Source organism: Serinus canaria, chromosome 14 (genome assembly GCF_022539315.1).
Source record: "Serinus canaria isolate serCan28SL12 chromosome 14, serCan2020, whole genome shotgun sequence".
In the NCBI taxonomy this organism is placed as follows: domain Eukaryota; kingdom Metazoa; phylum Chordata; class Aves; order Passeriformes; family Fringillidae; genus Serinus; species Serinus canaria.
Genome location: NC_066328.1, coordinates 14,587,818 through 14,600,945, shown reverse-complemented (window position 1 = coordinate 14,600,945; position 13,128 = coordinate 14,587,818). Strand labels below are relative to the sequence as shown.

The window sequence follows — 13,128 nt, the reverse complement described above, 5'->3', positions numbered from 1 at the left end:
GTCCAAGCTCACCACGGACAATGATCAAATCTCACAAGGACAAATGATCAAAATCTCACCAAGGGGACAAACGATCCACATTCACCAAGGACACATGATAAACTTACCAAGGACAAACGATCAACTTCACCAAGGACACATGATCCAAATCTCACCAAGGACAAATGATCCAAATCTCACCAAGGACAAATGATCCAAATCTCACCAAGGACAAATGATCCAAATCCCAGCCCAGGAGCACAAACCCCGTGGGCTGGAGAGAGAAAAACAAGGATGGGACTGCCTGGGCTAAAGCTGGGATGGGACAATGAGCTCCAATGTGCAAATGGAGCAGAACTGACCAAAGTGACACCTCATCCATTTTGGGACCATTTTGGTTCTCCTTGGGGGCAGCCCTGCCTGGGCTCTGGTGCTGCCCAAGGTGGATCCATGGAGGAGATCCTTCTAACCAATCATTGCTCTATCCTTTAACTCTGCCCAGCCTCTGTTCCAGCTCAGCCTTCCCAAGACACCAATTCCATGCACACATCAATCCCAGAGCTGGCTTTGCTGCAGCTCACATTTAAAGGGTTGATTCTAAACCACCAAATCTTGACTTTCAAGTGTTCCCCTCCTCTCCCTGGTCACTGCCTGTCTGAAAAGCTGAATGAGCCAGAAGAATGTCATTAGGGATGTCATTAAGAATGTTATTAGGAATATTAAGAAGCCATGTAAATGAGAATGGAAAATATTTACATGACATGTTGTGACAAAGGGGACAAAAAGTGGGATTTCAAAGCTTAGCAAAGGACAGATGGGAAGAGCCAGAGCTCTGATTATCCCCTCAGACACCTCCCTGGCATTCCCTTCCATCCCTCTGGGAATTTCTGCCTCTGCAGGCTGTGCCTTCCCTGGCTGAGATACCCAGCAGAGCTGGGCAAATCCAAGTGCACTGACACTGCCCCACATCTACCCCTGGGATTTCCTCCTGCTGGCTCCCAACCTGCATTTGATGAATGAAAAGCTCCTGGCAGTGTCTGCTCTGGTGACAATCTGTGACACAGGGCTGTGCCTGCCACTCTGGCACACACATCACACGAATTGTCCCTTCCAAAACAACAGCATTCCCTCAGGAACCCAAACCAAGGGAGGTTTCTGCCCCTCATCCTTCACCTTTTTCCCTGGCTCTTTCCCCCCAAGGATCCTTTCACACCTCCTCCCACTCCAAGCACCACATAAGCACAGATATTAAAGAGAAATTATTTCTGAAGCATCTAAAAATGTGGAAATAAAGAGAAGACAGCACTGCAAAGCTCCTTATTTCTTGTGGCTGCTCCAGGTGCCAAAATCCCCAATCAGGTCACCCAGGAGCCTTCTCCCCTCCAGGCTACAGCAAGGACAGGTAATTTTGGGATGCATCCAGGCCCACCCTTAAAAAAGAACAGGAGAACAGCAGAGAGTTGCCATAAAACTTGGAGTCACTCTGAATCCAGGCACGGGAGCTGAGGTGCAGCAGCGATTTCAGCTGGAATTTGCTTTGAAACCCTGACACTTATCTGCTTGGAGAAACAGCAAATATGTACCTTGGCTCCCTCCAGCTTCCCAGGGATGGCTGGGAGGAGGATGGCTTAGCACTGCGGTTTCACCCGGCCTGGGATGGAAAAAAAGCCCATGAGAAAAATGATTTCCCTGGCCTTAAAGTAAATAAATGGATCCCATTTCTTGGGGAGTTGCAGGGATGCAGTGAGGGGGTGGCCAGAAATATTTGGCTAGGTAGCACTGCCCTGAAATCAGGAATGGGAACATGAGTCTGGGACAGCCCAGGGCTGGGGGAACAGCTCAGGAAATCGAGGCAGCCCACACAGGGCTCAGCAGGAAGCAGCCTTGCGTGCAAAGATGCCACAAATGACAGAAAAACACGAGATATTTCAGCTCCCAGGAAATTCCTGTCAACAAACAGACCTTGGGGACAGCAGGAGAAGTGGCAGCTCCATTCCTGAGCTCCCTGGTGGTTTGGAGACACAGCTCAAGCACTCTGTGCTCTTCCCCTCCAGGTTTTGCACATTTGATCTTGGACTGATTTAACCCCAAGTCAGGAGTTCAGACGATGCAGTGAAACCCCTAAAGTCCCTTCCAAGGCTGATTTTTAATGATGCTTGGTCATTAATGAGTTCCTGCTCCCATTTAAAGGGAGGAGAGGCAGGGCAATACAGAAAATCTGGTTGCTAAGAGTTCTTCATGTGCACAACCTCACTAAGCCACACAGTTTCTGTTACCACTGAAGTCTAAATTTGAATTTATCTCTCAACTACGACACCTCTTCTCCCTAATTTAAAGATAGCAAGGCAAAAAAGAACTGCAGCAATTCCAAAAATCCTGACTTTTCCTTTTGTTGATCCAGAAACCTGCTCACAAATCACACCAAGGAAACATTTTTGGCCAAAGGGACTTCAAGAAGAAATCCACAGACAGCTCCATTCATGGAGTTTGCTCCCTGCTCCGGGCAGATCAAGGAGTCTGGATGTAGAGGAAGATCAAACCTGACCTCTGGCTCTCACTTCCACCAGTTCTGATGCATGAAGAGAACACAGAAAATGCAATAAACCTCAAAACAGAGACTTGTGAAGAATCCCAGAGAATTCCAGAAGGGGCTCTGCCAGCATAAATACAATTCAACAATATTTAACCTTCAGTAGCATCAAGCTGTCAAATAAATATCCCTAAGAAGACAACTTAAAAGAAGGGGAAAAAACAATCCCACACCATTCCTTCTCCTCCTTCCTGCAGGAAAAAAGGGATAAGAATAGATAAGAACACAGGACAAATGTCCTGGAAAAAAGCCTTAATTTTATTGCTCAAACCAATGGATTTTTAATCCATGGCCAAAAGAAAATACCAGATAGGAATGGGCAGGAAAATGGATTTTTTTTTATATTTTTATTGCAATGTTGTGGCTGCTTCCAGCTGGGATCCTGCAGGGAGAGGGAGAAGGTGCTCCAGACCAAGAGCAATCCGCTCACTTTTCCAAACCTTTCACTGATTAATCACAGAGGAAAAAAATCAATCATTTAACCTGACCCAAACTTCTTCTCTGCTCATCAAATATTCCTGATGGAAAGCAACCAAAATCCACAGACTTCTACCCAAACTTCCACACCCCAGATCAATTGAAAGGATGGAGAATATCCCAAGAGTTGGATTCCTTAAAAAGGGTCCAACCTCCCTCTGAGCTCCCCACACAACTCCCAGCTGCCCTGAGGTGTCCAATGCCAAGGTCTCAACCCTTTAATTAATAATTCTTCCATAAAAGAACATCCACCAGGAGCCATCATCCCCAGGGAAAATGGAGCTCCAGAACTCCATGGGAAGAGCTGGAATCACCCTCATCAGTCACTGCCAGAAAACTTTAATGGGCTGTAGATCAGGGCAGAAGAAAGGCATGGAATGGGAAGGAGCCACAGATAAATCAGAAGCTGGAAGTCACAGTGGATAATGGAAAAGAAAAACTCCAGCAGCTCCTTGGATGCCCTCTGGTTTATTGTGATTATCCAGGGGTTACTCTGCACATCAAGGTTTATTTAACTTCAGGAAAACACAAAACTAAAAATCAAACTTCTTCCCCCGTGCCAGCCCTGAGGTTTGGATGGAAGCAAGCCTTGAAGGCAGCTCTGCCCAGCTCACCCTGCTCCATCCAAAGCCTGGAGACAGCACAGGGAGCTCAGACAGCTCCATGCTGAGGGGTCAGCCTGTGGGAGCCAGCTCTGATCCACTGTTTGCACTGCAGCCTCCCCAGCTGGTCTTTCTCACTCAAAACCAGGAGCAAACCTTCCCATCTCCCACCTCTGAGGGGGATTCTGCTCTTGGGTGGGTTCTGGGCTCCCAGACATTCCCTAGAACTGGCTGTTCCCAGGTGAAGCCAAGCAGGTGGATTTTGCCCAGAGTTTGGGACAGCTGGCAAACACTGCAGGGACACAGAGTGCCAGACTTGCTGGGCATCTCAGGATCCTTCAGGCACAAAGGTTTAACATCCAGCAGAATTCCATCAGTCAGGTGGAGGCCAGGCTGGACAGGGCCTGGAGCAACCTGGGCTAGTGGAAGGTGTCCCTGTCCATGGAACAAGATGAGCTTTGAGGTTCCTTCCAACCCAAACCATTCCACGATCCCATAAAATAAAGCCAATGTCCTCTGCAGCTGTCACACCTGCCAAAAATCCTCTTTAAAGCACTGGTCTAAGTTTGGGTTTTTTAAAAAAATAGAGCAAAGGCTGAAAATAATCCCACAATACAGCATTTACAGGAGCACTTTGTGGGGGTATTGCAGCTCAGCCTTGCTGGGGGACTTTGCTCTGCTTTTCCAGAGGGAAAATTCATCCTTGTAATGAAATGGGAACAACCAAGAGAGGGAGGGAGAAGCAACAACCCCCAGGGTATTTGTGACCACAGCTGGAGCAGGCTCTGAGCAGCCCCACATCCCTGATTTTCTTTTCCAAATCCCTCTGTGCCACAGGAGAACCCTGCAGGTGACCCTGGCCATGCCACACCTCCCATCCCAAATCCCATCCCAGCCTGGGCAGGTGGGGCTCAGCTTTCCTGCAGGATGCACAAAAGGAGGATTGTGTCCTCGGGGTCATTAAAATTCCCACTCCCTGAAGGAGTGGGGGAATAAATCACCCCCTCCCAGCCTCATTCCAGCTGGGGAGTTCCATGGGAATTCCATGGGAATTCCATGGGAGCTGTGTGCAGGTCACCCTGTCCCACCCTGAGCGCTGTCCCCAGGCGCTGTCACGCCATCTGAGCCCCAGCCCAAAGTGGTGCCAGCACTTTGGTGCTGGGCAGCACTTCCCTGGTTTATACTGAATTTGGAACAAGCTTTTCTTGTTAAAAGATCCCTTTTTTAGCACAAACAGGGAGCAATCAGCCTGAGCTGGGATGTTTAGACATCAAACCCTCCTCAAAACGTGAGCTGCAGGTCAGACCCACCTCACTGGGAAAAGGCTGCTGTAAGATTTTGATATTTTTTAAGAACTGAGCTGGCATTTCCCTGAACCCCAGGCTTGCTCCTGCTCCTGCACAGAAGGAGAACTGGGAGCAGGCAGAAAGCCTGGATTTAATGGGAGGCTTAACACAAATCCAGGGAAAGCTCAGGAAAGATAACAGAGAGGCTCCTGCAAGATAAGAACAAGTGCTGGCTTGATAAGGAGCCCAGGAGAGCTCAGGGCCAGGATCAAACTCTGCAGGTGAACCTGAGAACAGGTTCAGTCCTACACACCAAGAGCAATTACAGCTAATTAAACTAATTGCCTTTTTCCTAGTGTGGATTCGTGAATGGTTTGGGTTGGGAGGGACCTGAAAGCCCATCCAGTTCCAATGCCAGAACTCTCCACCACCCCAGGCTGCTCCAGCCTGGCCTTGGACTCTTCCAGGGATCCAGGGGCAGCCACAGCTTCTCTGGGAAAGCCATTCCAGCCCTTCCCCACCCTCACAGGGAGGAATTCCTTCCCAATATTCCATCTATCCCTGCCCCCTGCAGTTTAAAGCCACTGCTCCCCATCCTGTCATGATCTGCCTTTACAAAAATTCCCTCTGCCTCTTTTTTACCCTGTCCCAAGTCACCCCTCAGGCCCAACAGCCAAACCCTGAGCTGAAGCACAGACAGGAACAGGAGAGAATTCCCTCAGCCACATCCTACACCAGATACTTCCCATCTAACTCAGGCCACGTTTTCCCAAACTGTGGGAGACCAGGATCCAACTCCCTGCTTTGAAACAAACGCTGGAGACAATCCCAATGAACTTGGCAACGCTTCAATCTGAGCCTTAGTGCACGAGAGCTCCACTCCTGACAGCCACCCAGGCCAATTCACCTTTCCTGATGGAAATCACAGAGTGCCAGGATCACTGAGGTTGGGAAAGCCCTCCAGGATCACCAGGTCCATTTCTAGAGAAGGATCACAAAACCCCATCATCACTGAGGTTGGGAAAGCCCTCCAGGATCACCAGGTCCATTTCTAGGGAAAGATCACAAAACCCCACCATCACTGAGGTTGGGAAAGCCCTCCAGGATCACCAGGTCCATTTCTAGAGAAGGATCACAAAACCCATCATCACTGAGGTTGGGAAAGACCTCCAGGACCATCGAGTCCCAGCTGTGCCTGATCCCCACCTTGTCCCCAGCCCTGAGTGCCACCTCCAGGAATTCCCTGGACACCTTCCAGGGTTGGGAACTCCAAACCATGCTGGGCAGCCCCTTCCAGTACCTGACCACCCGAATTCTCCCCGAATTCCTCCCAAGAACACAACCCCAGCCTGCCAAAGGCATTTCTGTTTGTTTCTTTTTTCTGGAGGCCGGGCCAAGAGCCGGTCACAAGAGCAGAGCAGGAACAATCTGCTCAGGGAAAGGCTTTCCCTCTTTCTGCAAGGCCAGCGTTCCCATTCCACCCACTTACATTCCTGGATTAAGGGAAAATAAAATCACATCCGCAGGCCGGCCAGCAGTGACACAGGTCGAGATCCAGGAACATGGCAAAGGGCTGGAAGAGAATTCCAGGCATGGAAAGCTCTTTGGACAAGTTCTGCACTCCTTCCAGCACCACCATTTCCATCAGGCCTCGTTAAGGAGTATTTTATCCCTTCAGCTCATTTGCATAATTGCCGCAATCAAAGGCACTACTTTACAGTAATAACGTTAATGGCAGATTTTTCCTTAAACATTCTTTTTGAAATGCACCGAGGTGAGGTCGGTGCAGCCACGTGCCAGGAGAAATCCAGGCAGGAGGTGACCCTGGGGGAATGTGGGGCGTGGAGAGGGACCCGTTGCTTTTTGTTTTGGGATTGCTTCTGCTTTATCATGCTCAAGGTGCATCCCAGAACTGAAATATTTGTCAATTAAAGAGCAGGCTGGTTGGTACACTGGGAATTTCCTGGGGTTTTTCCCCATTAATTTTGCTACTATTGTCCTATTAGGAATGAATCTGGCTTGTTTCCAGGCTAAAACCAGGTTTGGGAAGGGAGAGCCACAATCTCAGCCTTTGGTTTGGCTTTACAGAACCCTGGGATGGTCTGGGTTGGAAGGGACCTTAAAGCCCATCCCATTCCAACCTCTCCCACGGGCAGGGCCACCTTCCACTGGAGGTTTGTCCTGAAAATTTGGAGTTCTGGCCTGTATCCCTCAAAACCAAGGAGATAAGAACAGGGAGATAAGATCTCCAAACTTCAGCAGCCTTGTAAGGTTTATTTTGAAGACAGGCAAGAACCACTGGCCTAATTTTTAACATAAAACACAGACTTGGAGAAAACAAGCTGAGATCCAACTGGAAGCTGACGGCAGAAGCCAGCTGGGATTTCCACCCTGCAGCTCCTGTGTCCTCCAGAAAACTCGATTTCACCTCAAACCCCAGCTGCTCCACCAGTGCTGGGATGTTCCTCATGGAAAGCTTCCCCAGGACCATGGGAGCATTGTGGCTTTGCCCAAGCAGGCTCCACACCTCCTCCCTGGGCCAGCAGAGGATCTGGGGGAAGTAACAGTGTTTTCCTCACTCTGAGGCTGACATCTTTTACTTTTTCTCCTGGAAATATTTCTCAGCCCCACTTCAGAGGCCCAGAACCAAAACCTTGTTTCCAGTTCTGCTGGGAACAGCTGCCTTTGATGCTGCTGGCACACAAGGGAAGGGGCAGCAGCTCTCCATGCCAAACAGGGAATGCACTGGGAAGAAATGAGGAATTAAAGAGAGGCAGTGTGGCTCCTGGCCCTGCTTACCCACTGTCCCCAGACCCAAGCTGTAGCAGGTTTCTGACAGCAGATATCAGCCACCAGGCTCCCAAACGAGCCCGGCTCAAGCCAAGGCCCCGCTGCCCTTTAGTGCAGGCCTAACAACATGAAACCAGGCTGGGCAGGGAATCAGACGAGGCATAAATTAAAGCAGAGGATATGAATTCCGTGCAGGCTGCAGCACTGGGGTTACCGTGGGTCTGGAAGCAGTTTAGGGAAAACCTGGAGTGGCTAAGGGCCAGCTCTGAGCTGAGCTGCTCTGGCCTAATCGTTTCCTTCAGGCAGGCTACTCCAGCTCACTAATAGGTTTTAATAAAAACTTCCAATTGGGCCAGTAAACCCCTCATTAAGCTGTTTTTAAAGCATGAATTTAAGAGGGCCGGGGGTAAAAGGTCAGGGGGAGTTTTTAATTCAGACCGGCTGGCAAAAGGTGCTGTTGTGATTGAAAACACCAGAGTTCAAGTGTCCAGGGCCACATAAACATCCGACTCTGTCACTAGACCTGCTTAAGTGACAGCTTGAAAAATAGATTTAATAAGACAGAGAGAAAAGTTTCCCACTCTTACAGCAGCAATAGGAACAGCAGATCCCAGCATCAGGCAGGAATGGTTGGGAAGCAGCTCCAGCCCTCCCATCCTGGTGTTGGGGGGTGAATCAGGAGCAGCCTGTGGCCAGCTGGGTGTGCAGCCATTGCCAGGGGCTCTGGGCTCCAGGGTGTCCTGCTGGGAATGGAGCAGAGCTCTCTGGGAATAACACAGAGCAGCCCAAGCCCATGTCCTGCTCCAGGGTCTCCCCACACAGCCAGAGCTCAGGGATCCTGGGCTGCCATGTGGAATGGCACAGGATTTCACACTGGACTGGGCTGCAAGGGAGCTTTAGGCTGGTCCAGCCCCACCTCCTGCCATGGGCATTTTTCCATTATCCCAGGTCTGCTCCAGCCTGGCCCTGGACTCTCCCAGGGATGGAGCAGCCACAGCTTCTCTGCCAGGGAATTCTCCTGGGCAGTCTCCAGCTCAGCCCATCCCCACCTCAAGCTAAGCTTTGGACCTGCACCCGCGAAGTTTGACCTCAGTTGTTCCATTCTCCTCTTGTTTTCCTCCATGACCACAGAGCTGCTCTCCAGGCTGGAGCACTAAAGGAGAACTTCCCCCCTTCCCTGGGAACACTCACAGAGCAGAAACATCTCCTCCATCTCACCCAGAACCCCAGCTGTGCACTCGAACACTTAATTTTATGTCAATGCACATCTAAAATTCGAGATCCCTGAAGACCTCTTAAAAGAAAATCCTCCTTGGAACAATTTGCATTGAAGCAAAGAGTGAGGATTTAACAAGTGATGGAGAATTACAAATACTCGGCTCTCAACTTTTTATTCTACTTCTAATCAAAACACACTTCAGCTCAAATTCTGAGCTAATAGATGCAATATCAGACTGGGGGCATTTTGGGAAGGAACTCAGTTATTTGCTCATTCCATGTTTACAGATAATGGAAAAAACCTCCAGAGTTTGTTCAGGGATTGTCTTTTCTCCACACCAAAATTAGCAAGGAAGTTTACTGGGGCAGGGAGGGGGAAAAAATAAAATTTGTTTTTGCTTTTAAAATGTGCTTCTAATTCTGGCCTGCAAGGAGAGCAGGAGCCAGGCTCTCTGGAATGATCCCTAAGGAAACATTTGCTTTGGCTCCAAACAGGACACTCTGGAGCATCAGGAGTCAAATGGGATCAGCTGCTCCTCCATCCCTCCTGTTTAATGATCCCACTGACAGCCACGAGGGCAGCAGAGGCACTCCTGCCTTTCCTGCCTGCTCCTTGCTGGGAACAGGGATCCTGGAACCACTGGGACAATGCAGGACCTCTCTGCACAGTGACCTCATTTTCCCTGGGTTTTCACTCCACACAGATCCACTACAGCTCACTCCATCCTTGCAGCTTTTCTGCTTTTAACTCCCCAGTGCCACCTTCTTTATGACCAAGACAGACACAGGACCCTCAAAGTTTCTTCTGAATATCTGGGGCTCCCTAAAACCAGAAGGCAGAGCAGAAAGAAAAAAAAAAAAAAAAGAGGAAAAAGAAAGCCTGGAGAAGAGCAGCACCTTTTCCAGCCTCTGCTAGAGCAGGGATGATAAATCCCCACATGGACTCAGATTTCCACTGGGGAAGAAAAAGGAGTTCTTGGGGGTGACTCAGGCAGAAGCTTCCTCCTGCTCTAGGAGAGAACCCAGGGCCAGAATCAGCCAAGGTGGCACCACCACCGACCTGGTGAGGCAGTTCTGGTCTCATTCCAAGCCAGGAGAACACAGCTCCTGAATTTTCAGGAAGGATAAAGCAGAAATTGGCCCTGGGGGCTCCTTCTAATCCCAGCAGCAGAGAGGGAGCCTGGAGAGAGGCAGAGCTGAGCCAGGCCAGGCCAGCAGGACAGGGGTTCCACCAGGGAGAACATGAGGGAAAGGCCTTGGAACAGCAAAACTCCAGGAGGAGATTTGGGCTGAGGATGGAGAAGCCAGGAAAGCTCTGGAGGAGCAGCCTGGTCCTGCAGCTGGGTTCCAGTGAGGGCAGACAGCACATCCATCCCAAAAATCCATCTATCCATCCATCCATCATCCATCCCATCCCAAAAATCCAGCCAGGAACAGCCTCACCAGCACAGTGCCCTGACAAAAATGAGGAGGAAAAGTGGCCCTGGATCTGTGCCCATCCCCAGGGAAGGACCCAGGTGCCACCACCACCCCCTCACTGAGGGCACCCCGCTGGCTCCAAAGCCAGGCTTACATCACAGTACCAATAAACCAAGCCTAAAGTGATCCCAGCTCAGCTGATTCCAGGCCTGGCTGATGCCCACTCCAGGATCTGCATCCCTGAGCAGCTCCTCAGCTCCCAGGGATGAACAGCCCAGTCTGGGGCTCTGCATTCCTGGTTCCCAGCTCCTTCCCTCCAGTGAGGAGGATTTTTAATCCCCTTTCCCCACCAGGACTAAAAGCAAAGAGCAAAACCTGTGGCAATACCAGTTGATCCCACAGCTTGTTGTTATTTCCAGGCTCTGGAGTTCTTTAAAATTCACAGGGACAGCCTGGAGATGGAATAGAGGCTACCAAAATCCATCCTGAGATGTAGCAAAAAAAAAAACCCCACACTTCCTGGAGGGGGATAGGAAACAGTCAGCACTCACAAAGAACTCTCCAGGAATTTCTTTTTTTTTTAAGGATCTTGCTTTGAAGTAGATGCTCCCAAAGAAGGAGGCTTCCAGAGCTCAGCAATATTTAATGTACTGCCCCAGCAATGGATGACAATGTTGTTGTTTCAGCTATATTATAACAAAAATATTGTGGTTTTCCTGTATTCTGACAAAAGGAACTGCAGATTTACATCTCCTTCATCTCATTCCGAAGGAGCCCTCACGCCAAAAACGGGGAAGGGAGAGACCCCACTGGGTACAAAGGGCTCCTTGGAGGGGGATCTCCACTTGGGACACAAGGAAAGGCCAAAAAAATATGAAACACCACTTGAAAAACAACAAAAACAAACCATTTTTCTACACCCATCAGCAGCACACCCGGAGGATGAGCAGCTCCAGTCCAGTCCTGTGGGTTTGTGCTGTCCTGGATGAAATATCCACACTGAACAGGGAAGAATTATCTGGAATGCTTTGTGGAGCAGAATGGAGGATTCTCCATATTCTGGTCTCCACCTCAGCATTCCCAGAAACCCTCAGTTCGAGGAACAAGTTGAATTCCAGAACATTCCGTGGGGAATGAGGAGACAGCTGCAATTCCCAGAAGGAAAAGGGATCCAACCTCCCTGGACACACAAATGGAATTTGACCATTCTTGTGCCTCCTTTCTGAATAACCAGATTCCATCTGGGACAAGCTGGGAACACAGATCCCATTCCCAGCCATGATCCAGAGTCCTTCTCCACCCACCCACCCCGTGCCATTCCTGAAGGGAGGAAACACAGCCAGAAAGATTGATTTAAGGTCTTAGTCCATGGCAGCAATTCCCAGAAAACCAGCAGTTTTCCTAATATTTCCACAGAGAGGAATGCTTCCAGCAGGATCTGTAAACTTCCATTTAGGAATGGGCTGGAAAACTGCAAAAAAATCCAACTGGGGAAAAAAAAAACCTGACCTCCAAGAGAGCAACACCTGCAGCTCAGCCCAGGAAAAAGCCAATGACAGGAGAAAGAGGTTCCTGATATCCAAATCAGCTGTGGAAAGGGAATTTGGGAGAAGAGATTCCCTCCCAGGAATGTCCTTCATTCCCTTCATCTCAAACACGACCCTTCCATCAACTCTCCTCAGCCTCAATTTACAACATTTCCTTTCTTTAAGGGCATGTGGGCAGAAAGAATTGCAGTGAAATTTAATCAAAAGCTTCATAAAAAATAAACTTAATAAAAACACCCTTAAATTTAAATTAAAAAAATCAAAATTTAAATTAGCCAGCAAAAGAAGAAAAAAAAGTCAAAATTTAAACATGCCAGAGGAAGAGCAAGACAAGCTGGAACAATGGAAAAGCTACATACCCACAAATGCATCAACAAAACATTCCTGCAGCTTTTGGCTCATTTTTAGTCACTTACCAAAGGAATACCTGCAAAACAAAATGAAGAGAAAGCAAAAGAATTAAAATTGGGGTGGAGAAATTCAGGGGAACGACATCTTGTGCTGGTTTTGTTCCTCACTTCCAACAGCTGGAGTTTCAAAACGCTCTCAGGGAGTACAGAAAAGTCCTGAATTGCACAAAATGTACCAAAAATGGGGAAATGCTCCTGCATGGAAATGGAAAAGGAGAAAATTCCTGAAGTTTTGAGCAGTTCACTCCAAGGAATTGCCCCCTTTTTTGGGACACAGAAGCGCTGCTCCTGCTTCTCCCACTGCAATTCCCTTCAGCCTCAGCTGCACCTCAGGGATTTTCTGTAAAATTACCAATTCTGATTAAAACTGACTTTTAATCCCAAAACTGAGCAAGGTTTAAGATGCTGTTCTTCAAATTGTGTTTATTCCCAATATGGCTTCAATCCCACAACAGGAATTTGTACTTATTTATGTATTTTTATTTGTTTATTTAATGCATTTGTATTTATTTTATGTATTTGTTTATTTATATGCATTTGTATGTATTTTATGTATCTGTTTATTTATATGTATTTGTATTTAATTGTATTTTCATTTATTTGTATTTATTTTATAAATTTGTATTTGCAGCATATTAAACTAAACCAAAAACCCCCCACCCCAATACTAAGAAACACAGCAGCTTTCAAAGAATTTTGGAAGGATTTGCTGTGACTGAAAATATCCTGAATAAGTTGCATTTTATACTCATCACTGATAGGTTTTCAAACTAATCAACCTCAGCATTTTACACCATATTTAACAACAAC

The 13,128-nt window shown here is 48.2% G+C and overlaps 1 protein-coding gene across 2 annotated transcripts in view; it reads right to left on the bottom strand.

The window, feature by feature from the left end:
- Window positions 1-13,128, bottom strand: part of LMF1 (lipase maturation factor 1) — a 137,576-nt gene that overhangs the window by 106,868 nt on the left and 17,580 nt on the right. Inside the window, exon 3 of one of the 2 annotated variants that reach the window (XM_018915784.3) lies at window positions 12,325-12,335. In XM_018915784.3, coding sequence (XP_018771329.2) covers window positions 12,325-12,335 — 11 coding nt within the window. Of the gene's footprint in view, window positions 1-12,267; window positions 12,336-13,128 lie in introns of both variants that reach the window. The other variant, XM_050979908.1, reaches the window with a different exon arrangement.